The sequence below is a fragment of the Phytophthora parasitica genome (genome assembly GCF_000247585.1).
Source record: "Phytophthora parasitica INRA-310 unplaced genomic scaffold supercont2.21, whole genome shotgun sequence".
NCBI lineage: Eukaryota > Oomycota > Peronosporomycetes > Peronosporales > Peronosporaceae > Phytophthora > Phytophthora nicotianae.
In genome coordinates, this window is record NW_008649007.1 from 977,416 (window position 1) to 999,201 (window position 21,786).

General features: G+C 50.6%; 12 protein-coding genes across 30 annotated transcripts; 5 read left to right on the forward strand and 7 right to left on the reverse strand.

Moving 5' to 3' along the window:
* Positions 1 to 428: 428 nt before the first annotated feature.
* On the forward strand, positions 429 to 2,028 carry PPTG_22717 (hypothetical protein; the record flags this gene model as incomplete). Its single annotated transcript, XM_008905840.1, has 4 exons — positions 429 to 442; positions 661 to 849; positions 1,130 to 1,182; positions 1,811 to 2,028. 4 exons carry the CDS (start codon positions 429 to 431, stop codon positions 2,026 to 2,028), a joined length of 474 nt encoding a protein of 157 aa, XP_008904088.1.
* A 540-nt stretch (positions 2,029 to 2,568) lies between these two features.
* On the forward strand, positions 2,569 to 5,676 carry PPTG_09954 (hypothetical protein). Of its 7 annotated transcripts, none has more exons than XM_008905749.1 (7): positions 2,569 to 2,742; positions 2,835 to 4,193; positions 4,281 to 4,351; positions 4,409 to 4,525; positions 4,597 to 4,716; positions 4,810 to 4,847; positions 4,908 to 5,221. In XM_008905749.1, exons 3-7 carry the CDS (start codon positions 4,346 to 4,348, stop codon positions 5,104 to 5,106), a joined length of 480 nt encoding a protein of 159 aa, XP_008903997.1. In that variant the 5' UTR covers positions 2,569 to 2,742; positions 2,835 to 4,193; positions 4,281 to 4,345; the 3' UTR covers positions 5,107 to 5,221. The 7 variants fall into 7 exon arrangements, with proteins under 7 accessions (XP_008903997.1, XP_008903996.1, XP_008903998.1 ...); XM_008905750.1 differs by lacking the exon at positions 2,569 to 2,742 and having other exon boundaries at positions 3,968 to 4,017; positions 4,070 to 4,193; positions 4,277 to 4,351; positions 4,908 to 5,676; XM_008905751.1 differs by lacking the exon at positions 2,569 to 2,742 and having other exon boundaries at positions 3,968 to 4,017; positions 4,112 to 4,193; positions 4,277 to 4,351; positions 4,908 to 5,220.
* On the reverse strand, positions 2,669 to 4,134 carry PPTG_09953 (hypothetical protein). The gene has a single exon (XM_008905744.1). The coding sequence runs from the start codon at positions 3,914 to 3,916 to the stop codon at positions 2,789 to 2,791; it is 1,128 nt and encodes a 375-aa protein (XP_008903992.1). The 5' UTR covers positions 3,917 to 4,134; the 3' UTR covers positions 2,669 to 2,788.
* On the reverse strand, positions 4,781 to 7,616 carry PPTG_09955 (hypothetical protein). The gene is made up of 2 exons (XM_008905752.1): positions 7,234 to 7,616; positions 4,781 to 7,140 (listed from the first exon to the last, which is right to left on the reverse strand). The coding sequence occupies exon 2, from the start codon at positions 7,138 to 7,140 to the stop codon at positions 5,266 to 5,268; it is 1,875 nt and encodes a 624-aa protein (XP_008904000.1). The 5' UTR covers positions 7,234 to 7,616; the 3' UTR covers positions 4,781 to 5,265.
* An 805-nt stretch (positions 7,617 to 8,421) lies between these two features.
* PPTG_09957 (hypothetical protein) lies at positions 8,422 to 12,889 on the reverse strand. Of its 5 annotated transcripts, none has more exons than XM_008905760.1 (5): positions 12,530 to 12,889; positions 11,279 to 12,321; positions 11,175 to 11,195; positions 10,750 to 11,103; positions 8,422 to 10,679 (listed from the first exon to the last, which is right to left on the reverse strand). In XM_008905760.1, the coding sequence occupies exons 1-5, from the start codon at positions 12,747 to 12,749 to the stop codon at positions 10,464 to 10,466; spliced, it is 1,854 nt and encodes a 617-aa protein (XP_008904008.1). In that variant the 5' UTR covers positions 12,750 to 12,889; the 3' UTR covers positions 8,422 to 10,463. The 5 variants fall into 5 exon arrangements, with proteins under 5 accessions (XP_008904008.1, XP_008904005.1, XP_008904009.1 ...); XM_008905757.1 differs by having other exon boundaries at positions 12,392 to 12,889; XM_008905761.1 differs by having other exon boundaries at positions 11,175 to 12,321.
* PPTG_09956 (hypothetical protein) lies at positions 8,479 to 10,389 on the forward strand. Of its 4 annotated transcripts, none has more exons than XM_008905754.1 (7): positions 8,479 to 8,643; positions 8,709 to 8,789; positions 8,859 to 9,027; positions 9,092 to 9,142; positions 9,223 to 9,420; positions 9,497 to 9,611; positions 9,680 to 10,389. In XM_008905754.1, the coding sequence occupies exons 3-7, from the start codon at positions 8,992 to 8,994 to the stop codon at positions 10,132 to 10,134; spliced, it is 855 nt and encodes a 284-aa protein (XP_008904002.1). In that variant the 5' UTR covers positions 8,479 to 8,643; positions 8,709 to 8,789; positions 8,859 to 8,991; the 3' UTR covers positions 10,135 to 10,389. The 4 variants fall into 4 exon arrangements, with proteins under 4 accessions (XP_008904002.1, XP_008904001.1, XP_008904004.1 ...); XM_008905753.1 differs by having other exon boundaries at positions 8,709 to 8,772; XM_008905756.1 differs by having other exon boundaries at positions 8,709 to 8,772; positions 8,922 to 9,027.
* Positions 12,890 to 12,914: 25 nt separating the features above from the next.
* On the reverse strand, positions 12,915 to 14,496 carry PPTG_09958 (hypothetical protein). Its single transcript, XM_008905762.1, has one exon. The coding sequence runs from the start codon at positions 14,412 to 14,414 to the stop codon at positions 13,083 to 13,085; it is 1,332 nt and encodes a 443-aa protein (XP_008904010.1). The 5' UTR covers positions 14,415 to 14,496; the 3' UTR covers positions 12,915 to 13,082.
* A 45-nt stretch (positions 14,497 to 14,541) lies between these two features.
* Positions 14,542 to 16,967, forward strand: PPTG_09959 (hypothetical protein). Of its 5 annotated transcripts, none has more exons than XM_008905766.1 (6): positions 14,542 to 14,628; positions 14,694 to 14,873; positions 14,927 to 15,802; positions 15,864 to 16,301; positions 16,361 to 16,494; positions 16,543 to 16,967. In XM_008905766.1, the coding sequence occupies exons 1-6, from the start codon at positions 14,563 to 14,565 to the stop codon at positions 16,613 to 16,615; spliced, it is 1,767 nt and encodes a 588-aa protein (XP_008904014.1). In that variant the 5' UTR covers positions 14,542 to 14,562; the 3' UTR covers positions 16,616 to 16,967. The 5 variants fall into 5 exon arrangements, with proteins under 5 accessions (XP_008904014.1, XP_008904011.1, XP_008904015.1 ...); XM_008905763.1 differs by having other exon boundaries at positions 16,569 to 16,967; XM_008905767.1 differs by having other exon boundaries at positions 14,542 to 14,873; positions 16,569 to 16,967.
* PPTG_09960 lies at positions 16,426 to 17,718 on the reverse strand. Of its 2 annotated transcripts, XM_008905768.1 has the most exons (3): positions 17,019 to 17,718; positions 16,852 to 16,954; positions 16,426 to 16,786 (listed from the first exon to the last, which is right to left on the reverse strand). In XM_008905768.1, the coding sequence occupies exons 1-3, from the start codon at positions 17,710 to 17,712 to the stop codon at positions 16,717 to 16,719; spliced, it is 867 nt and encodes a 288-aa protein (XP_008904016.1). In that variant the 5' UTR covers positions 17,713 to 17,718; the 3' UTR covers positions 16,426 to 16,716. The 2 variants fall into 2 exon arrangements, with proteins under 2 accessions (XP_008904016.1, XP_008904017.1); XM_008905769.1 differs by having other exon boundaries at positions 16,852 to 17,718.
* Positions 17,719 to 17,756: 38 nt separating this feature from the next.
* PPTG_09961 (hypothetical protein) lies at positions 17,757 to 19,238 on the forward strand. The gene is made up of 3 exons (XM_008905770.1): positions 17,757 to 18,006; positions 18,073 to 18,326; positions 18,391 to 19,238. Exons 1-3 carry the CDS (start codon positions 17,820 to 17,822, stop codon positions 18,868 to 18,870), a joined length of 921 nt encoding a protein of 306 aa, XP_008904018.1. The 5' UTR covers positions 17,757 to 17,819; the 3' UTR covers positions 18,871 to 19,238.
* PPTG_09962 (hypothetical protein) lies at positions 18,955 to 20,018 on the reverse strand (the record flags this gene model as incomplete). Its single annotated transcript, XM_008905771.1, has 3 exons — positions 18,955 to 19,644; positions 19,711 to 19,801; positions 19,870 to 20,018. 3 exons carry the CDS (start codon positions 20,016 to 20,018, stop codon positions 18,955 to 18,957), a joined length of 930 nt encoding a protein of 309 aa, XP_008904019.1.
* A 151-nt stretch (positions 20,019 to 20,169) lies between these two features.
* On the reverse strand, positions 20,170 to 21,544 carry PPTG_09963 (hypothetical protein; the record flags this gene model as incomplete). Its single annotated transcript, XM_008905772.1, has 8 exons — positions 20,170 to 20,310; positions 20,375 to 20,486; positions 20,549 to 20,716; positions 20,786 to 20,951; positions 21,017 to 21,058; positions 21,119 to 21,224; positions 21,285 to 21,427; positions 21,490 to 21,544. 8 exons carry the CDS (start codon positions 21,542 to 21,544, stop codon positions 20,170 to 20,172), a joined length of 933 nt encoding a protein of 310 aa, XP_008904020.1.
* Positions 21,545 to 21,786: the final 242 nt, after the last annotated feature.

Sequence of the window (21,786 nt, forward strand, 5' to 3'; positions counted from 1 at the left end):
CAGGATATGCATTTGATTGGGTTTTACTATGTTAGATAGTTAACCACATACATTTACCACATAGGCGGCTTTCCGCAATAAAGAAAAATAAACAGTTGAGATTTAGAACACAAAAGAGTAATGTCCCCTTTTATTAAGGTTATCGTTAGTAGGTGCCTTCGGATATTAAGGACCTATTAACCTTTATTAGGGTGTTGAGTTAACCCCTTTACTCTTTGAGTTAACCGTCTTCCTCTGACGCTAAGCTACGGCAGCCCCGCTGAAGTGTACATGATTTTTCCATGATTCATGTACAGTATTAATCCTGGATCATCGACCACCACACATTTATATCTTTCTCGCCCTCGGCGTATCTTCCCAATAACTTCCCATATCTTTCCATAACTTCCCCACATGGCTACTTATTTAAGATAGATCCAGGATTAATCATGGATCAAATCATGTACGATCCATTATTAATAATCCTGGCCTCCAACAGCGACCTTTTCCTATCTGAATGTGAGGCTCACAACGGAAAGTGCGATTCTCCCCTCAAACGTCGGACAAGTGTACAACTAGAATGGAGGGCTATGATTTGGATAAGCTACGGAGCGAAGTCCGTGTAATTCGCGAGAACACTGTGAATCCCCGCTCACGAACTACATACTTGAATTCCTATAGTCGATTCCTTGCGTGGGCTGCGCTCAACAGACAGTCCTACGTGTCTGGTTGGTTCATCGATACGATCGGCCACGTGGAAGACTACACAGAACAGCAACTTTGCGCTCATGTGAAGCAGAAGCTCGCCCAAGATCGCACTACACCACCGCTGGACTTCGATAAACTCCAAGCACAAGATTTTGTCACTTGGTTGGTGACGTTAAGATGGTGGACCTCTGAGCTACGCAGCCCTCAATATCTATTTTATATGCTAACCCTTTGCGACCTGAAATTTGCCCAATTCTAGCTTTAGGGATCTTTTGGGCATGTACTGATTTTGACGGAACAGACTTACTATTTCCTGGTAACAACCAATACGAACGGTTTCGGAAATCGCTGCAACGAATTCTGGCACAGGAAAATGTCGCCGCTGAGCTGTGCCGCCAGGGACTTAAAGCTACGGAGCTAGGTACTCATTCTATGCGATAAGGTGCGGCTACGTTCTGCTCGCCTGGATCGACTGCGATTCCATCATCGACAGCGGTACATTTGCGAGCAGGTTGGTCCTTAGGAGGTGTCCAGAATACATATCTTTGATACGAGGCAGCTGGCGATATGCACGTCGGCCGCACTGTTGCTGGTCTACCTACGGAGAGTACACATTTTACTAATTTGGCTCCACACTTTGAGGATCACGAGGAATGGGTGAAAACTGGAGTTAAACTTATGTTTCCTGGTATTCCAGAGGTTGGAATTTGTAGCGGAGTTTTGCTTAGCCTCGCTTGTCTATCCCTATACGTATCTGAAGGCTACATTGTCACGTGAACACCAACTATTTGAGACTCCACTGTTCCAAGACACAGACTTGCAACATCAATTGCTGAATCTGGCGATGGAAGCGATGGAAGCGAACAATCTCGAATTCGCCCAACCGGAATACCCCCGCACGTATCACTATTGTGCGAAATGAAATGGCTAAAGCAGAGCTTGGTGGATGCGTTATCCGAAATTGAATCTACCCGAGTTGCAACCGTAAAGGATATCGTAGGCGAACTGGAAGCTAGAGCAATTGGTGCTGGTACTGTTACGTACGATGGCCTCAACGATGCTATTAGGTCATGCCTACAAGAAACTGGAGTACATGATCTTGTGCAACACCTAGCAAATTCAGGACATCAAACCCATGAGAAGACTAAGGACAACGTGCGCATACTGAACCATTTCTGGGGTGGCCGATTCCGGCGTGTCCCCGCCGGTTTTCACGTGGCGGACTGCTCGACACGTCAGTGTGGATCCTGTGGAGATGTGGCAATGAAGCTAAGCGTTGGCCTCTTTTTCGTCTTCTTGACGGCCGAGACGTGCCTGACAGAAAGCAGCAGAGGCGCTTGAGTGACCTTCGTTTTGTGATGAAGAAACTGGAGCACGATGCCACATCAAAGAATCTGCTCCAAGACTGTAGAAGTATCGAAGATGCCACTAATGTGTACCTGACATGCATAGATAGTGTTGCTGTCGAGTCTACAACCGAGCGATCCCGTAAAAGGCGTCGAGGGAAGCTCAGCTGGTCTACTGTCGGGAAGCTCCTTCGACAAGCAAAGAAGACGAGGCATAGTGGGGCGTAGTGATGCTAATCAGAGAATGTCTCGCAGTTTTGGTAAAAATTGCATAAACTATGATATGTCATAAAGAACCCAGTTGTCCGACGAATGTCCGACGAATACCGTCTATGAATCATTTTCATCGAGTTCATCATCATTCTGGATAACAATTTTTATTTTTACAATGCATTTATTTTGTATTGGAAAAAAATAATTCGGATAATAGTACAGTGTATACAATGGCTAAAATGTCGCTTGCCATCCCGGCCAATCAGCATGCGTACCGACGAGTTTTAAGAACTAAGTTATTAGGGTTGCGTCCAATCCGGATAATAGTCCAGTCTGTATACAATGGAGTAGCCATTGTATACAGACTGGACTATTGAAGAAGACATGGTCGCTGCCAGCGGTTCCACCAGCGCAGCGCCGTTGCCGACACTTACTACACCACAGAGAGTGTGTCTTTGCTGTGTAATTGTTGCCCACGACGAGGCTTACAAGTGTGGTAGGCAGATACTGTACTTAGCAATTGCGAAGAATCCCCTCTAACTCTAAACGCATAAAACGTTGAATGTTTGCACGGACCGCGCTACGAAGTTCCTGTTGCCAGAGTGCAACACCTGCGTGTTCTTGGTGTCGATGGCAATTTCATGTGCCAACCCATCGGTCGTAGGTCGTCGCTCCTTCTTGGCAGCAACCGGTTTGATGGCAAAGCGGCTATCACCGTAGACGAAGACGGAGCCGACGACCAGGAACACACCGAAGTAGAAGGAGAACGTGGCTGTCTGGTCGAACATGTAGTTGGAGATGATGCATGACAAGATAAGCGAGAAGGATGTGCCGAAGTTCTTGACGATGTTGTCCGAGTAGCGCACAACAGCAGCGATAGTGAGTCCACCGACGGCCTGTAAGAAGATCACTGCAAAGACCGTCGGGTGGAAACCGTGGAAGAAGCCATTCGTCCACACTTCGCCAAAGTTGCGCACGAGGTCGAAGCAAGTGACGCCCACAGAGATGGCGGACAGCTGCAGGTTGCGCGTCCAGAGCGGGTCAAGCGTCTGCTGAGTCTGGACGCCCTTGTGAGACTTCATGACGCGCTCAAAGTAGGCTGCTGCAAGGCCAGAATTGACTGCCAGTCCAAGCATAATGCAGATACCAATGAATCGCTTGGTGCTTGTGGCTTCGTCCGTGTGCTGCGATCCACTCGGTAGTCGCGAGTAGGAGCAGATGGCTACACCGGCCATTAGTGCTACCATAGCGCACCACTGTACGGCACTGAAGCGACGATGTAGCAGCACGATCATGAACATGGCGGTGGTGATGATTTTGAGCTGGTACACGATCTGGTACGTGGCCACGTCCACGTAGTCATAGGCCACGAGAGCGAACATGTTCTGTAGCGCGTACAGGAAAGCGAGCACCGCCATCTTCGTGAGTCCCGTCTTGTCAGCGAAGACTTCGATCTGTAGCGTACGCACGGACGCCTTGACGTTGCCTCGTTTGGTCTTGAGAAGCATGAGGTAGCACAGCACGAACTTGAGCATCTCCACGAGCAGCACGACGGAGCTGGGACGGTACTTCGGTCCGGCCTTGGCTCGTGAGTACTTGGACACGATGGACAGCGCCGTGTTCTGCAGCACCAGCATCACGAAGCTCACATGCTTGAGTGAAATCCCCATGGTGGCTGTGGCTAGAAGAGGGAAGGACGAACTGTGAGCGACGCCGACCGAGCTCAAAGGGATACTTAGCCCAGCGCTTCCACCGTTACCGCACTCGTCGCGTAAGTAACTGCTGAACCTTGAATGACGTTTGTATTGCTTACAAATTGCAAGTATAATTCCGACTGACCAATCAGCGTCGAGTACGTCGTTCAGTCGTGAATCGCACTTAATCGAAGTGGATTCATCTTTTTTGAAGCGAATCATAGAAGAAAACATGGCGTCGGGTTTCGGAGAGGTGAGGCAGGGCTGCTTACTGTGTGGAAGGCTTGATACTTGTTATTGATACTTTATCCGTGCATGTGTGCTTTGTCGCCGTAGCTAGTGTTGGTGATCGGGGACAGTCATATCCCGAATCGAGCCTCGGAGATCCCCGAGAAGTTCCAGAAGATGCTGGTGCGGCGGGTTTGGAGTCTAGTGCAATATGTACTTGCTAACGATTACCACGGACAGGTTCCTAACAAGATGCAGCACGTCCTGTGCACTGGAAATATGGTGACCAAGGAGCAATTCGATGAGCTGCGTAACTTGGCGCCCAACGTCCACCTCGTGGCAGGAGACTGCGACCAGGTGCGTACAAACCTGTCCAGAAGCCAAGAGCACTGCTCATCTTTACTGTGGGTACGCTGGTTAATTCGCAGGAGGGAATATACCCCGAGACGAAGGTCATTACAATTGGTCAGTTCCGGATTGGGCTATGTCACGGACATCAGATCGTCCCGTGGGGCGACCAGCACAGTCTCGCAGCTCTACAACGAAAAGTATGTAATTGGGTGACGATCAGTCATTGCCTGGTTGCGTTATTTTAGTGCAGTCTCGTTATGATTTTTTTTTTTTTTTTGTGCTTTCCGCAGATGAACGTCGACATTCTTGTCACTGGCCACACCCACAGGTGAGTACTTTGTTGTACACGACAAGGCACGGATCACTGACTTTTTGCTGCTTGTTGCAGGTCCCACATTCGAACGGAACATGGCAAGTGGTTCATCAACCCTGGATCCATAACAGGCGCCTTTAGTAGCGTCTCCAGTGACGTGATCCCGAGTTTCATGCTCATGGCGTTGCAGGGGCCCAAAGTCGTCGCCTTCCTCTATGAACTCAAAGGCGACAACGTCGTCGTTTCCAAGAGTGAGATCACTAAAGAGATGTAGTGATTGTTTCAAGCTTCAATGTCTTGTACTGTTGCTATTTCTCCATGTTCAGTGGGGTGGGGGCCATCATGCTGCAAAAGACCAGGAGGAATATCCTGGTGTGAAATCCTGTTGGGCTGCTACTATGCTACTACGTGGGGTGAATGATACCTTGTACTACTAGTCCTTGAGCTCTGCTTCCAGGTCTTCAAAGAACACAGCCGGATCTAAGATGACGGGGTTTGTCACCCGCGGCAACACGTTCACCTTGCAAGCCTCGTACCGCCGCCACATCTCGAAGCCTCGCAGTGTGTGCTCCATCTCCTTCAACAGGTGCTTGCGTATGGCTGCATCTTTGCTGCTATTGCTGTTCAGGTTGCTATTCGGGTCGATCGGCGGCGTCAGTCCATTCTCTCTAGACTCGGGGGAGCGTCCAGGTGTAAACAGCTCCGAGTAGAACGACTGTAGCTTGCGGTGCTGCAGCCGGTAGACAGTCAAGTGTACTACAGACGCCATCTTGCACCCTAATGCAGCTAACCGCATGCTCCCAGCACTATGGAACGCGCGGATGGTGCTCTCGATGAGTGAGGTTGTTTGTGAGAGCGTAGTCACGCAGTTTTCGCCGAAGGAGTGTGCGTGCTGAGCGTCATTCTTCTCCTGATAGGCCACTTTAACCTCCTGGAGTTTCAATGCGTACTCGAAGAACTTGGCGCCTGATCTTAAGTAATATTTGCCCTGTGTGATCTGTCCTTGAGTGCCTCGTTCGCTTGATCCTCGCCGGTTCCCCTCGTGCTTGAGCTTCCGTGCCTCTTCCATTAGTTTCGCAGACTCATTACGCAGTTTCTGTACGTCACTTCCAGGTGTAAATGTGATGGTAAAGTACCCAGCAGGTGGTGCTGGTGCAGCAGCTTCCACAGGCTCCTTCTTCGCATCTTCTGGCTGCTGCTTCACATCTTCAGCCTTGATATCCTTCTCTTTCTTGACATCCTTCTCCTTCTTCACTGACCGCTCCTGTTCCTCTTCCTTTGCTGTTTCTCCACTCAACTTCTTCTTGCACACTTCGCACATCGCAGGTGCGCTTGGCGCAACTGGAGCTGATGGCTGCGCTGGCGGCGTCAAGTTGCTGGACGACCCATTCGACGACGATAAAGTCGACTTATTTGTGTCCTTGGCGTCCGAGGTGGACGTCTTGCTTTTGCTGCTGCTTTTACTGCTGCTTTTGCTGGATTTACTGGACTTACTGTGCTTGCTCGACTTGCTGGGTTTACTGGACTTAGTTGGCTTACTCACCGTCGGCTGTGATTCCCCCATATTTGAGTCCACAGAAGGAGGTTCTTTCCATGTCACGCGCTCTACATCTCCTGCAGCAAGTCTCCGTCGGAATTCCTCATGTCTTGGGGATGATTCATCTTTAAACGCGTCGGCGGGTGTATCGCTGCTACCTGCGTGCCGTACGCTGAGCAAACAGTCTCGAACATACGTGGACATTTGCTTGTAATAATCCGAGTCCGGGCGATGTCGTTTCCGTGCACGGGCAGCTTTAATCGGGTAGAATGGAGTGTCCTTGCTATTAATTTTGAGGTCCTGAGTTGCTGGAGAGGCTTCAATGTGCACAGGAGACGTCGAAACAGCAGGCTCGTCCACCTCCATCGCCGTAACGCCGTCTTCATCCTCACTATCCGCAACAGACAATAAACTCTCGTCATCAGAGTCGTCAGCATCCGATGCGGCGCCGCCTTCCATGGGCAGCACTTTACCACGCGAGATCGCAGTCGGGAATCGCAGCTGTTTGCCTCGCCCCACACTGGCTGGCATCACCTCCACTGCCATGGGGGTGACATCTTGACTAGCGTTTAATTCGTCGTCATCCTCTTCCTGTTCGTCCTCGGACGACAGCGGCGTGGACGATCCCACGTCGGAGGAGGCTGCAGAGTCGCCCGAATCAGACTCAGCGCCGTCTCCGTCAGCAGTTCGACGGTGCAGTGCCGCCTCTTTACTGGAGATGGCGCGACTGGGCGCGTTCTTCTTGGAGGACACGAACTTCCGCTTGGCCATCTGCACACAAGAGCGCGAACGACGCACAGAGAGAGCAACAAATACAGTCACACACTCCGATCCATTCCAGAACTTTGGAGCACTGGCACGTACCTTTTTCCTAGCTAGTTAACGGCCTCGCCAGTCTATTTCCGGTCCCGTTGCGGGTCTTCAAAGCGGCTTGAGTGCGTGTCTTCTCTTGAAGCTCTACGCCTTGAGCGCGTCTAGCAGCGGAAGAAGCGTTGAGACCGTTCCAGGAGCGAGGGAAAACTGTCTGGTGACGGAGTGAAGACACCCTCCGACGCCCTCGCTCGTGATTTTCAAAAAGTTTTTGCCCGGTTCACGCCACGAGGAGGCGCCACGGAGAGAGAGAAAGCAATAAAGCGTCGTGCGCGGGGCGATGACTTGTAGCCACCCTGCTGTAGCCTGCCTCGCCTTGGCTTGGAGGGAGCTGTTCCTACTACCGAGCAACAAGGAGTGGGTCCCGGTAAAACGCAAAAGCCCCCCAAACAGGGCTAAAGGGTACACCAATGGTACAGTGATGTGACGCACGCCATAACGAATTTGACAGGCTTCTTGTAAGTACTACATTAAGTGTAGTAGCTACAAACAGTATTGTTACTGAATAATGAGAGCAGTACTATATATTGGCATTGTATTCGATCACATCTACGAGTATTACGATATATAGACTATACTTGTACTAAAACGCCATAGAGATATACGGTATGTCTGACTCGTGCCGTACGAGCACTAGGCGAGCACATGAACACCTAGGTCTAGTCGCCGATCCAGTTGAACTGAGCTAAACCCGCTAAAAGGCTACTACATTAAGCAACTGAGTTGCGGGTGAGAAATTGATAAAATTCCATATGAAAGGTTATCACATTGAGGCTCATTACGATTCATTTTTTAAGATTTCTGGTCTTTGGATTGAATGCTATTAGTGTGTGAATGCAGCGCCAGTTGGTGTTCTTTCCTCGATGGGTAGCTCGTGGTTTCATCTGTCAAAATCTCATTTATACATGTAATACGAGATATGGTCGGTGGCGGCAGGTAATGCACCTGATAAAGGTATGCCCTGGGGCTCGCCAATCTGTAACCACAGCAAGCTAATGTTTAATTCCTGTTGTGAACACGGCACCAGTGAACAGCTTCGTAAAAACTAGCGAATAACCCATATTAAAAGTCTATTAGAACAGAGATAAGCTTGTAGCCATCGACTCGGTGAATTAGTAATAATAATGAATAAATACTACTTTAGTACGATATTAGACACATTGTAGTAGTTATTCATGCTTTTGGGAATGAAGAATATTACTTCTTTCAAAGTAAGTTTGATTATTATCATCGAAACTAGTAGTACAGCTAGTAATAATAGTACTGTACACGTCTCTCCGACGTCGCCTTGCGCATATGCCAATCCTGAGGAGAAGCAGCCAACCAACCAACGACCGCCCGACGCCGCGACAACCTCGATGGATATTGTCACCACCTCCAACTTCCACGCCACGCTACTGCCAGGTGCGTCCATTTACAGCCACAATGTCACTCATCGAGTTTGTGCTGACCTTGACCGTGTTGCGTAGGTCTCGTGAGTGTCGTGTTCGTGCCGGCTGAGCACATCCGCCACGGCAGCTGGCCGCTGCTCAAGTGCGTGAGCTGCTAATGTGCGCGTACAAAGAGGGCAACGCAGTCCGCCGCAAAGACCTTAATCTGATATGTTGTGTTTGTTCCAGTCTGTTGCTGTATAGTGGCTGCAGCTTTGACGAGAATGAGGGTGGCTGTGTTCGTACTGAAAGCCACGTGTGTCGCTCCAAGCAGACCGAGATCTTCTCCATTGTATCTGACCGTGAGGGCACCACGCTCTTCATGGATCCCAGCGGCATCGACATGTTCAAGCGCGCAGTACGTACCCTATTGTTGTCTTAGATGGAGAGAATATTAGTATTTACTGTTGCGTTTTTTACAGGGCATGGAGGACTTTATCACCGTCGCGCCTCAATCTTGGCGAGCCATTCAGGTACTTCACAGCTGAGACTACTATAGTGGCAGACGGGCATGGTGGACTGAATTGCGGTGGCTTTTTGTCTTGTTGAGTAGATCCACTTGGGACCGATGGTCGCAGAGTTCCCTGGTGTCGTGAGTTTCCTGTCCAAACTGCTGGCCGACGACCACATTAGTATCCTCAACATGAGCACGTACGACACAGACGTTATCTTTGTCCAAGAGCTCCACCTGGAGGCAGCTATCTCGTGTCTACAGTCCAAGTTGTCGCGAGGATTGCACGGCTTGAAGGAGGTGCGGATCTCATCTCATCAGTGTAGCCATGTAAAGTACTCTTGTTGATGAAACTAACCCTTTCATGTAACATCAGGCTAAGGACGCGGAAAATGCACTCTCTGACCGCGAAATATCACCAAATGACGCTGCGGAAAGCAGCGGGGAGACTGTGAGCGCTTCTCGTGTGGGAGACGGCCAGTATCTCACAGGTACGAGGCTTGTTGCCTCTCTTATCATCATGTTCGAATATGCTAACCAGAGCCATATTCCTTCGCAGTGTACCCGGACTCACTTGTCCTTGTGAGACTTCAGAAGGACGCACTTCGGGCCAGTGCCTACGGACTCACACAACTCGTGTTGCTATCTACTGGTTCAGCTTCAACCGAAGGTGACGGTGAACCGCTGGGAGAGACAGAGGAAATGTCTTTCTGGTGCTTATGCGAGACAGCAGAGGAGGTGAGCCTCATCATGGACGAGCGCTGTTTGCCATCATTCGAGAAGGAGTCGCTGATCGTCTCTCCCGATCGATGGCGCGCGATCAAGCTTAGTGGACGCGCTTACGGCTTCGATGAGACGGGTGTAGTGGCAGTGATGTCAGGCTGCACCACGGACGCGCAGGTGCTCAACGTGAGCTGCTTCGGGTCGAATGTTGCGTTTGTGCTCGACGACATGCTGAACGATGCAATCGAGACGCTGTGCTCGTCATTGGACATCTCTCGAGTGGAGAGATGAATGTTGTGGCACTGCAAGGAGAAGAAAAAGCCATTTACACGTCGCTGTTGCGTGGTTGATACCGTGGGAAAACAGGTATACAGTATGAACTTGAGGGATAGTAGCAACGGGGCCATTATTGCGGTAGACGAACTTCGTCGCTTGCGTTTTTTTGCGAGGGCCCCCCAGGAGAATATCAAGAGAAAAGCACACTTTGTTCAACAAGCACGTGTCAGTTATTGACAATCACCCGTCAGAAGTACTTGACCTGTAACGGAAAGGCTTTGGACGTCGCGACATCTTACACGGCCCCGCTGGTGGAGACCGAGCACCCCATTCAGCGGAATCTCTTACAGCTCTACGCCCTCCTGCTTTCGCTTCTCCGCAAGCAACATCGTCCGTCTCTCCTTCAATGCGCCAAGTTCACTTCTGATGTCGTTCCTTCGGGCATTAATCTTGCGTAGAGCGTCGCCCTCAGGTTTCTGTGCCAGACTCTTGGACAGAGAAGCTTGTTCCTCCTTCAGCGTCTTAATCTTTGCGTCCACCTCGCTTAACGCCGTCTCCATCTGCAACAAATTACATAATTAATACCGCAGTCAAGCATAGACTCTGATCCACCACTGAACAGCAACATACCTTCTTTTTCGACTTGAACTTCAGGTCAGCTTTCTTCTCTACCACTTGGTTAAATAGTGCCTTGCTCTCCTCCTCGACGACGAGACGGTGCTGGCGCACTGCCTCCAGCTTCGCGTGCAGCTGTCGCACCTTGTCCATTTCAGTTTTGAGGTCCTTAGCAACAGGGTCGTGCGAGTCCATATTGGCCTGAGCCTTGTGTTGCTCCAGTCGCTTCTTCGCGTCCTCGACTGCCGCAGCAAGTTGTTTATTGTCACGCTTGTAACGCATACGCGCAGTAGCGAGAGCTTTGGCCTTCTCCTCAAGCGCCTGGTTTTGAGCTGCTGTTTCGGCATTAAGAGCTCGTTGTTCTTCATTCTACACAGCACAATACATAGAATTAGTCCCTGTCGATATTTCCTCAGCGTCTTTAAGACTAAATCGCATACCGCCAGCATATCTTTTTCAGTCTGTAAGAATTACCAACATAGCACAACAGTATCCACATTAGCGGCCCACAAACCCGACTGCATGCCCTGGTTCCAGAACGTACCGCCTCCTTGCGCAAAGCCTCTACTGTAACGCGATGCTCTGATACACTAGCTTGCAGCGTCTCGTTCTCCGTTTGAATCTTTCTGTACTGCGCCACGAGCGCATCAAATTTCTTCTGTTGCATGGTAAGTTCCCTCGTCTGCTTGTCATGTTGAGAACGGAGCTCCTTCTCCAATGATTTCGAGCGAAGAGTGGCCTCCTTAATTTGTTCCTCCAGGTTGGCAGTTTTCTCGCGCATCAGCTCTTCCGTGGGCGCATTTGTCACATCGTGGGCGTTCACTAACCACATAACGTCCGTCAGACTGATACTTTGGTAGTCCTTTGTGTTGTCTTTCTTTCCGCGATGAGCAAAGTTCACATTCACACGGAAGCCCGTTTGGGTCTTTTGAGCGGTACGCATGAATGGGTCATCGTTATCACCCAGCATGTAGTCGTTGCCCTGTCCATTGGTGGAATCTCCCCAGTTATTTGACGTAGCCGAAGATGCTAAAGACTTCGATCCAGTTGAATCTGTTGGGGATTGTGGGGTGTTTTCATCCACAGGCTGGCGATAACGGATCCATCGACGACGACGCACTGCGTCTGTGGGGTGACGTGACGCGTGACTAAGATCATCTCCAAGTAAGCGCACGATCTCCACAAAATCTGCAGCATACGTCCAGCCATCACGATCCACTGCTGTGTAGTTCTGGTCAATTTCCCAGTCCGTGACCCACTCGTGACCCGCAGGAAGATCACCCTCTGGTTTCTCGTCTTGTCCTGCACCTGGTGCCGCGTGGCGATCACTGAAGCGTTTGGGGTCCATGGGCTGTAGTTTCCCTTCAAGACGTTCATTCTCAAAAATCTCCACGACCACTTGGCCATCGCGATCGACGTCCTGACCTGATCCTCTTGATTGTGTACCTGATTTGCCTCCAGGGGCTGCTGTGGTGCTTTGTAGCGACGTCTGTAGACTCCTGTTGGCCTGGTTAACCAGTGCTACCATACGCGAGACGCCAAAGAAGCCCCCACCCGCTGCTTTACCGCTGTTGGGCGTGTCCAGACCTGTCGTCAACAATAAATCACAGTCAAGTGAGCGAATTAACGGGAGATCGGGGCAGCGAGCTCCGCATACGCTTAGTGTCCGCCTCTGTGGGCCAGTCCCATTGGGTTTGGCCCGAGGCAATGTGTAGATAATAGTCCCTCCCGGAATTCCGGCTGCTAACCAGTCGCCATCCCGGGGGCAGATCTTCACTAGTAGAGGAAGCAGTACCTGCAGCTCCTGAGGCCCCCGCGGCGCCTGAACTTGCCGCGTGATTGGCTGCTGCTGTGGCTGCCGCGCTCTCGACGCTGCTGTTGCCCGGGAGTAGACTCCCACCGCTGCTGATGCTGCTCATGGCCGAGGCGGCGGCGCCGAAGATGCTGGAGGTTGTGGTGGCGCCGCCATTATTATTGTTGCCCCCAGAGCCTCCCAGACGCAGGCGCGAGATCATCCTAACGGGTGCGCAGCGAGGGGAGCGACAGAGGACGGGGAGGGAGCGACACGAGACCGGAGCGACGAGCGGGCGAACACTTCCTGAGCTTCCTTGCCTAAAGCTCAGATTAGTATGGAAAATTGTAAGTACAAGGAGTGATGGTCAATGCCCAATACCTAATGTGTCGCACATGAATCTGAGTGTAGCCATTTATCGTTGACATGGCTACATCACGTTGAAATGCTGCTGCTAGCTCGGACATTTATGTATTCACATGTCATATACTGTATAAGGAATGCCACGCTCATTGAGTCCTTGTCACCACGTTCAATAAGCTTAAGTGACGGGGGCTCAATTGTTCGTCTGGTTGTTGTTAAGTGACACCTCCATCGTCTTGGCGTTGGCACGTGCACTTTCAAGATCCTCTGACTCACCGGGAAGCATCGAGTACTGCGTCTTCTTCAGCTGTAGCCCGCGCATTGACCGAGGTGCCATCGATGACAGCGATCCGCCGCTGCTTGAAGCGATCGAGGACGTGTCCGTATCGTACTCGCCGTCGTCCTGTTCTTGCTGTCTCAACTTTGCCAACCGCTTCTTCTCACTACGTTCAGTGATTTCACTCTCGCCAGATGATTCGTGCCTCTCAGAGCACGTGCCTGAAAAGCGACGGTGTTTACCGGTATCGGTAGGAAGCATCGCATCGAAATGTGCCAGTGGATGGTGGTAGATGTACATGGAGATGACGAGAACTGTGAGGCCGCAGCCGAACTCTAGTGACGGTTTGAAGGCGAAGAAAAGCATTGAGAAGAGCATCGTGAGCATCATCGCCATGGAGTGGGAATACACGCACGCGATGTTGTCCAGATACTTGAGGATGAAGCCCATGCCGATGCCGCCAATACTATTCACCACCACCACAGCCAATGTCCAATTGTTGTAGCCGTGAAAGAATCCCTTCGACGAGATTTCTTCACCCTCCACTAGCAAAACTCCTGCGGCGTTGAATAGAATGCCAAATACATACATCTGCATGTTCTGCCATAGGAATGGACAGCTCGACTTCCGCTTGAACGCCCACTCAGTGAACACACTAGCACACGACGACAACGTTACGGCCACCAGTACCAACATTACACCAACTACCAGATCTTTAGCGCTCTTGTCCGCCGCTGCGTCTTCCTCCGACTGCATGCTCATTCCGCTACCGCTGCCATTATTGGTCATCGCGCCCTCCATCTGCCGTAAGTGGTTCGATTGGCTAGTGAGTACGCCCACAACCAGCAGCAAAATGGCAGTTTTACGCAGCTCTGATAGCGGATGCTTCAGCACGAAGCGGAAGAGCACGGCCGTGACCACAATCTTGAGGTTCCACAGAACAGAGAGCGTGGCAGCGTCCATATAGCGCAGAATAACGTAATTGAGGTTGTTGTCGATGGTGTAGAGGAAAGAAGGGACGGCGTAGTAAAAGGCCTCGATGGGTACGAAGCGCGCGGGTGGTGGCGTCTCCGTTATGACAATTGCGGCGAGCATTACCACCAATTTGAGCACCTCGATGAGCAGCGTGACAGTCGTGCTGCTGTACGGGATCTTACCGTCTTCCTTGGACGCACTGATGCACAAGTTGCCTGAGCACATGAGCGCCGCCACCAGCAACATGCCGCCAAGCATGCGGACGAGCTGCATTTTGTTCAGGGAGAGGCGGGTACGGTAAGTGCAGCAATGCACACCCAAGTCTCCACGTGACGTCAGTTTTCTGACTGGTCCGTTTTACGACTAAACTGTAGCATTTTAGCTCCATTTTAGTTTTTAACAACTTCAAGATCGCTAGCAAATGGAAGTCTATGGGGCGTACGGCGACGGCGTGGCGCGCATTCGCGGGGCGGTGATGGAGAACCAGGTGCGTGACGACCGGAAGGCAAGAGCTTGGTTATGTGTGGCGTTTAACGCTCTTCTGGTTGTTAGCTGCAAATGCGACAGGTGGAAGCGTCTTTGTTGGGGTTCCAGAAGGGTCTTTTGGGCGTCGAGAGGGAGATGATGCCAGTCTACAAGCTCACAGAGCAACTACGAGGCACACAGAAGAACATCGACTTGAGTGTATTGGCACTACGTCAGATCAATGAGAACTTTGTGGTGGCGCACGAGGTATGGAGGTCAAAGACGTCGCTAAAGCTTAGACTGACTGTACATGTTTACAGCTCGCTCCTGTGCTGCTTAACGGTTCCAAGTTCGACCAAGACGAGTATATCAAGGCTCTGCAAAAACTTCTAGTGGCGACTGCATTCCTGGAGGGCCATCGCTCGTATGAAGGCTCGGTGAAGGCTCTGGATCAAGCCAAGGAGCTGCTCGTCCAGGTGCGACGCAAATGTTTGGCAGATTTTGTCAGCATCGTGAGTGTGTTATCGAGAGGGGAGCGAGAGAACGATGGGGCCTTGAAATGGGTGGAACCTAGCAAGCACGACGTTGCTAGAGCTGCTCAGCTACTGGACTGTCTACTGATATCTGGTGTCGATCAAAAGGAGCTGCTCCGAGAGTACGGGAAACAGCGCTTTGATGCGATCAGGATGTTCGTGGGTGAAGATCCTTCTGGAGGCTCCATGGTCTTTGATTTAAACACTCCTATTACAACTCTGGCCAAGCATCTGAACGACTTTCAAGTGACTATTGAGGCGGAGAGGATGCTGGCGGGGCTCATTTATTCGAATGAAGATCTGGCCAATGCGGCATTTCGTTACGCTGCGCACCAGGTGTTGGAGTCTTGGAAGAAGGATATCGACGTATCATTGCGCTCGTCAAAGCAATTGGATGCCGTCAAACTGCTACTGGTTCACGACTTGTTACTATCTCGACTTAAAGCGCTTGAGTCAGCAGTACTTCCACCTCTGTTGCTACGTGATCGAGAGGGGAAAGGACTTGAAGATCCGTGGATACTGTCGAAGGCTGTGAACGCCATTGTCACTGACCTCGCTGAGACTGCCAAGCAAAAGCTATTCAACTTCCAGCCTGGCCTGGTCGAGGCTTCAGGAGACCGGACAGTCACCAGAGATGGCAATGTCCACCCGATTTCCAGTCACGTAAGTCTGTTCCTCAGTTGTTATTGTTATCCGTATTAATGTGGATGTGTACGTTGGCCAGACCCTCAATTTCTTGCGAAAGGTGTGTGAACAAGCGAAACCTTTGAAGATTCTGCTGGCGAGGGACGCGGATGTAAGCGCCGTCGCGTTTGTTGACACTGCCGTCACCCAGCTCATCGGGGCTCTCACAGCAAAAGCCGATCAACTAAAAGGACGAGAAAGCTTAAAGCAACTCTTCCTTATCAACAATTTTGGCTACGTTGCCAATTCGCTCCCACACTGTATCCAGCCTGAGGATGCAGATCTGGAGAAGCAGCTTCATAGCCTAATTAAACCGCGTGTGGAGATGATGCGAAATGACGCTCTTGGAGCTTTCATCCACCTAAGCTACGTCTCGTTCAAGGAAAACTTGAACGACCCCACTGAAAAGTTACAGTACGCGAAGGGAGGCAACGTCTTGACGCTCGAAAGCGGCAGGTTGCTCAAGGAAAAGTACTCGGTAAGCCTCGTGTCCTCATGTTCTCATTGGGAATTGCTTAACACTGCGTTTGTTTTCAGAAATTTAATGAACAGCTGGAAGAACTTCACAAAACGCAGAGGACTTACGTGGTGGCTGAAGTTCCTATACGTCAGCACTTGATTCGCACTGCAGTCGACACAATCATCCCATCATACAAGGCATTCTACGAAAAGTATGTGATCACATCGCCGTTATGCATGTTTCATTCTCAATCTCATAGTATTGCGTGTATTCCATGGTGGATAGATACTCGGTCATCCAGTTCTCCAGAAAGCACGCTTCCAGATACCTAAAGTACACTCCTCAAGCAGCTCAGAATCTGTTGAAAGAGTTGTTTTCCGGGGAGACTAGTCCAGGAGACAAACTCAGTGAAATCAGTTCGTCGTAGCAGTCATCACTGAATCGGAAGTCGATGGATTGTATTGGTGGACGCTTCAGCGACTATTACATAACTTTCATCAGCACTAGCAGCACAGAAGAAATCAGTACGAAACTAGCAGGAATCATCAATCGATCGACGTGAATTTACCTTAGGCAGAGGCCTGTTATTTCTGTGCCAGGAATCTCCATAGTTTGCTTCAAAATTCCATCCAATCCGATAATGGAAATCTTCCCGTTGCTAGCGCCCCCACCTGAATAAAACGTTTACTTAATCGTATCTTGCAGTGATTTTTCTGACAGTGGCATAAATATTACCTGAAAAATCGTAATGCCCCACATACAAAGCCCCATCAGCCCCACAAGCTAGTCCTGACGGCCCCATTCCGCCTGAGAACTGGTGAAAGATGCTGGTGTGGTAGGCATTGTTGGGTCGTTGACGCAGTCGCACAATGCGATTCTTCATGGTCTCCGCGACAAAGAGTGCGCCAGTGTCTGGAGAGACTGCGATCCCCCATGGATGTGCGAGGCACTCCATCACTAGTGGACGCAGTACCTGGCCACCACTCGGACTCGATGCGATACAGAAAACGCTGCCTTGAGGCTTCTCGAGCGTCGTTTCGCCCAAGGGGCCGCTGTCCGTGAAGAAGAGCGTGTCGTCCTGTGCGAACGCGATACCGTTGGGGCCTCGGAACGCTCGCTCTTCGTATGCCTTGACCATCACTCCAGGCTGAGCGGTATCGTCCACCCGAAGGATGGCTGCATGGGCGCAGTCAGCCAGGTGTAGACGTCCTCGGTGGTCGAATTGGGCTCCGAAAGGCTCACCGCCGGAGAAAACAACAGGCGTGTGACTGTCTGGAGCTTGATATTTGAAGACCTCGCCCGTGCCTGCAGAGACGTAGTGAATGCAGCCATCACCGGCTACAAATGGGCTGCAAATCTTAGCGCCACGACACGGGATGACGTCCATGGTGAGAGTCGAGCAGCTACGCGACTTTCCAAGATCGATCATACGACGTTTGTAAGCAATTGATTATCCTGTCATGATTGGTGGAAATTTGTACTTTTTCACCAATCATCACATGATATCCTATTGCTTTTTGACTGGCAGCTGACAATATGAGCGGCAACAAGAACCCGACCAACAAGAAGCTGGAGGAGCTGGTGGAGAAGGCTGGGGTGGACAAGCACGTACTGGAGGACCCAGACCGCATTGTGTGTGACGATGTGTGGACAGAGGAACGCGAGCGGCTGGCGCGTGAGCATCTGAGCCAAGACAAGTCCACGATCCCCGAGTTCTGGCAGAGTGCGTTCATTGGCAATAGAGTCTCATTGGAGTCTATACTGACTTTGCTGTTATGTGTGGCAATAGATAAATACGAAAAGGAGGCGGCGAAGAGCTGGGATAAGTTCTACAAGCGCAACTCCACCAACTTCTACAAGGACAGACATTATCTCCACTTGGTATTCCAAGACCTTGGTGTGGTACCTCAGGCAGGAAAAACGAGGACGTTGCTGGAGGTTGGCTGCGGGGTGGGTAATGCGGCGTTGCCTCTGTTGGAGATTAATCCAGCTCTCAACATCGTGGCCATTGACTTTGCAGACTCGGCCATTAACCTGCTGAAGGTGCGAATGAGAAATCTATCAGTTTGTATGATCAAAGTGCCTGACTGTTTGACTCGTATTGCAGACTCAACCTTTGTACGACGAGGCTCGCGTGGTGGCCTCGGTGTGCGACATCACGAAGGATTCGCTTCCTGACGCTGCATTCGCAAACGGTGGCGTGGATTTCGTGCTCTTGCTGTTCTGCCTGTCGGCGCTGCACCCGGACAAGATGAAGGCTGCAGTGAAGAAGGTGGTGGCTGCGATCAAACCGGGAGGCAAGCTCTTCTTCCGTGACTACGGTCGATACGACCAGGCGCAGCTTCGCTTCCGCCCTGGCTGCAAGTTGCAGGATAACTTCTACGTCCGTCAAGACAATACTCGGGCTTATTACTTCACGACGGAGGAAGTTGACAAGATTTTCACTGAAGCAGGCCTCGTGCCAGTGGAGAACGAGTATATCCGTCGACAGTACGCCAACAGACAGCAGAACGTCGTTAGGTTCCGTGTATGGGTACACGCGATCTTCGAAAAGCCCGTCACTGCCACAGACGCAACGCAAGCTTAAGCTGCATGGTTGTCTGTGTTGACCAACGAATATATTCTAGACGCACGATTTTGGTGAGTACGGTACTAGGTTTTATTTGGTCGTTTAGGCCGCTAGGTGATGTAGCAAGTCTACGAAAACGCGGTTGTCAATCTCAGTCACAAGAGTCACGTTCGCTTCCTCTGGGGGAGCGTCATAATCCCAGATGCAAGCGCCACGCCTCTCATCAGGAGCCAAGTGAATGCGGCCTTTCAATACAGGAGCAGTCTTGATGTACTCCGGATGCAGGAGGATAGCGATAGCGTAGGCGTCGCACGGGAAAAATCCTTGGTTTTTGCAGAATTCCCTCGTGAACTTCCAGATCCTCTTAACGTATTCGCCATTGGAGTTCACCTCCTCGTGGAAAATCTTGTCGAATGTATCCCATGGAACAGCATTGTCTAAGCACGTCTCGAACGGCACGACATACAGTTTCTTAGCACTGCAGTGCTGGTAAACAATGTCGGTGGCCTCAGGGTCACAGCTCACATTAAACTCTGCGTGTGGCGTGTGGTTCCCTTCGCCACGTGACAGGCCTCCCATGACAACCAGCTGCTTTACGTTCGTCATGAAGTTCGGGTCCAGTAGCATCGCTAGTGCGATGTTAGTGAGTGGACCCACAGCGGCAATCACCAACTCTCCGCTGTACTTGTGCGCCAAGTCGATGAGAGCATGTACAGCTTCATTACGTCTTGCAGCAGTCAGTGGGGCTTCCGCTTTGCCCGATTCACCTCCAAGGCCATCCGGACCGTGTCCCTGATAATGAGAATGATCATATCAGAGTTGATACGACAAGATCTCCTCAAGTCAGAGTCGACGTACCGCCCATTTTTCTTCTGAGACGCTGGCAACGATTGGTTTGGATGCTCCACTGTACACGGGGATCTTGGAGCGCCCAGCAGCCTGGAGAATGCTGCGCAAAGATTGATACTCAGTGATACGTGTACTGGATGGGTTACATATTTCAGATTTTTCACTCACTGCGCCACGTTGTGGTTCGCTTGGTGCAGGTCCACGTTGCCGAAAACGGTGGTGATTCCTATGACTTGGTCACCAGGGAAGGCGTTCAGCGCCATGAGGATGGCCAAGGCGTCGTCCACGCCGGCATCAGAGTCCACTACGAGGCGCATGGGAGAGTCGTCTTTTCGATTGTCAAAATGGCTTCACAGTTTGAGGAGCTCATTCTGTATGATGGGTTTCAATTGGTATATACTATGATAACGAATAAGTTCAAGTGCGCTATCATAGCGCCGCTATGTGTAGACGAACGGTATGTGCGTGCTACTTGTTCATTAGTGTCCGAATCTTCTCGGGGGTTGACGGATCGTTGTAGTGCAGACTGCAGTACTTAATTGTGTCGATCAATTCCGTTGTTGCTCCGTTCTGCTTCCACTGCACGAGTTCCTTGACGCATCGCTTTATCTGTACGAACAAATTTGGGTAAGTACAAAACTGTTTTGAAACAAGGAAGCAGTGTCGTTCGTACCTTCACTTCTGATTTGGAGCCAAACGCGCCGTGAACTGCTGTGTGATCGTAGAGGATGATTGCTCCGGTCATAGCACGCAAATAGTTCATCATGGGACGTCCGTCCTTTGGTCTGTCACGTGCACGAAGTTAGAATCCCTCAAACAGTAGATACTGAATAACATAATTACCCACCTGCTCCCTGCTATTGAGGAACAACGAGAATTTGCCAGCACAGCTGAAACGTCCACAGCCGCTGGTTCCTTGGTCATGGCGCACTCAATCGCTCGGATCAGTACTTTCAGCATTGGACAATGATCGGCCACGAAAAATGACATGGCATTTAACGGGGCATCTGTGAGACTGCAGGGCAAAACATTGTAGTTGTAAGACGGGATTATGAATCTAACGATACTGTGGAATGAAGCACACCTCTCCAGTTGGTTTGAGAGCGACGCATTGACTGCTATGAACCGTCGGAAGTGGCTGAGGTCGTTTTGAATATCGGGAGTCTTCGCCTTCAAACTATCAAAACTCACTGCAAAGTCTATCAGACTCGCAATCTTTTCCATGAGGAAACATGCAGCCTTCTTGGTTGCTGTTGGAAGATAAGCAAAGACTATGAGCATGCAAAAATTACTCTGTAGCTTAGGCGCAGCCTACATTTTTGGCTTGAAATCTGGACAAGCGCCGCGAATATCGTCTCTGCGAACGTCACAGTCAACGTCGTTTACTTCTCCTCACTCACAACGAGAGTATTCGTACCGATGTCTATCGCGAGGTCGTACAGAGTTCGGATCGTGTTAATGTTTGGGACTAACCTCATGATAAGCTCCATCTTGAGATCCTCATTATTCGGCTCGCGAATGGTCTGTTCGGTGGCGTTATGGAATACTTGAGGTAAGCGCTTCATCCATCACACTTAACGAACTGCATACACCTTTGAACCTGCCTTTTGGATGAGCTGTAGACATCCCTCGTAACACTGTACTCGAACTAGCGCATTCTTGGCTTGAGTGATAATAACATCCGATTCGGCTGCAAGGTCCTGACACATTTGGTCGATAATGGCGTCTAGACGTCCGACAATTAGTGAACCGCCACAACAACCTGGAAGCCCGACCGACTGCTCGTACCGGAAAAGCTTTTGTCGCTACTGTGGCGTAGCGAGAAGTTGAAAATCCGCGGCATCCTGTGTGTTCGATTGGCAGTTTGCGCTGTGACTGACTTTAATCAACTGTGATCAATACAGCGGGAGGAATGGAGTCGGTGTGCGACTCAGTGTCGTCCTCGTCCGCGCGAGATCCTGTACAAGACGAATCTCGCTCCAGTCTTCCGTTGGGGAAGTGTAACTATAGCTATAGACAAATAATGAAACCACTGACACCCTTACATTTGGCTATTCTTGCTGATACCGTCATGTCATTGCGAAA

What these genes read in the sequence shown, in the direction of transcription:
- PPTG_09953 (XM_008905744.1), bottom strand. Translation starts at nt 3,916, where the DNA reads ATGGGGATTTCACTCAAGCATGTGAGCTTCGTGATGCTGGTGCTGCAG.
- PPTG_09954 (XM_008905747.1), top strand. Translation starts at nt 4,173, where the DNA reads ATGGCGTCGGGTTTCGGAGAG. An exon ending in TCGCAGCTCTACAACGAAAA is followed by an intron (nt 4,717 to 4,809) that starts GTATGTAATTGG and finishes TGCTTTCCGCAG; the next exon opens with ATGAACGTCGACATTCTTGT. An exon ending in GTCACTGGCCACACCCACAG is followed by an intron (nt 4,848 to 4,907) that starts GTGAGTACTTTG and finishes TGCTTGTTGCAG; the next exon opens with GTCCCACATTCGAACGGAAC.
- PPTG_09955 (XM_008905752.1), bottom strand. Translation starts at nt 7,140, where the DNA reads ATGGCCAAGCGGAAGTTCGTGTCCTCCAAGAAGAACGCGCCCAGTCGC.
- PPTG_09956 (XM_008905753.1), top strand. Translation starts at nt 8,598, where the DNA reads ATGGATATTGTCACCACCTCCAACTTCCACGCCACGCTACTGCCAG. An exon ending in CCACGCCACGCTACTGCCAG is followed by an intron (nt 8,644 to 8,708) that starts GTGCGTCCATTT and finishes CGTGTTGCGTAG; the next exon opens with GTCTCGTGAGTGTCGTGTTC. An exon ending in GGCAGCTGGCCGCTGCTCAA is followed by an intron (nt 8,773 to 8,858) that starts GTGCGTGAGCTG and finishes TGTTTGTTCCAG; the next exon opens with TCTGTTGCTGTATAGTGGCT.
- PPTG_09957 (XM_008905757.1), bottom strand. Translation starts at nt 12,749, where the DNA reads ATGATCTCGCGCCTGCGTCTGGGAGGCTCTGGGGGCAACAATAATAAT. An exon ending in CACAGAGGCGGACACTAAGC is followed by an intron (nt 12,322 to 12,391) that starts GTATGCGGAGCT and finishes TGTTGACGACAG; the next exon opens with GTCTGGACACGCCCAACAGC. An exon ending in AGGCTTTGCGCAAGGAGGCG is followed by an intron (nt 11,196 to 11,278) that starts GTACGTTCTGGA and finishes TAATTCTTACAG; the next exon opens with ACTGAAAAAGATATGCTGGC.
- PPTG_09958 (XM_008905762.1), bottom strand. Translation starts at nt 14,414, where the DNA reads ATGCAGCTCGTCCGCATGCTTGGCGGCATGTTGCTGGTGGCGGCGCTC.
- PPTG_09959 (XM_008905763.1), top strand. Translation starts at nt 14,563, where the DNA reads ATGGAAGTCTATGGGGCGTACGGCGACGGCGTGGCGCGCATTCGCGGG. An exon ending in ACTTTGTGGTGGCGCACGAG is followed by an intron (nt 14,874 to 14,926) that starts GTATGGAGGTCA and finishes ACATGTTTACAG; the next exon opens with CTCGCTCCTGTGCTGCTTAA. An exon ending in TCCACCCGATTTCCAGTCAC is followed by an intron (nt 15,803 to 15,863) that starts GTAAGTCTGTTC and finishes TACGTTGGCCAG; the next exon opens with ACCCTCAATTTCTTGCGAAA.
- PPTG_09960 (XM_008905768.1), bottom strand. Translation starts at nt 17,712, where the DNA reads ATGATCGATCTTGGAAAGTCGCGTAGCTGCTCGACTCTCACCATGGAC. An exon ending in GGGGCATTACGATTTTTCAG is followed by an intron (nt 16,955 to 17,018) that starts GTAATATTTATG and finishes CGTTTTATTCAG; the next exon opens with GTGGGGGCGCTAGCAACGGG. An exon ending in ATAACAGGCCTCTGCCTAAG is followed by an intron (nt 16,787 to 16,851) that starts GTAAATTCACGT and finishes CTGTGCTGCTAG; the next exon opens with TGCTGATGAAAGTTATGTAA.
- PPTG_09961 (XM_008905770.1), top strand. Translation starts at nt 17,820, where the DNA reads ATGAGCGGCAACAAGAACCCGACCAACAAGAAGCTGGAGGAGCTGGTG. An exon ending in GATCCCCGAGTTCTGGCAGA is followed by an intron (nt 18,007 to 18,072) that starts GTGCGTTCATTG and finishes GTGTGGCAATAG; the next exon opens with ATAAATACGAAAAGGAGGCG. An exon ending in CGGCCATTAACCTGCTGAAG is followed by an intron (nt 18,327 to 18,390) that starts GTGCGAATGAGA and finishes CTCGTATTGCAG; the next exon opens with ACTCAACCTTTGTACGACGA.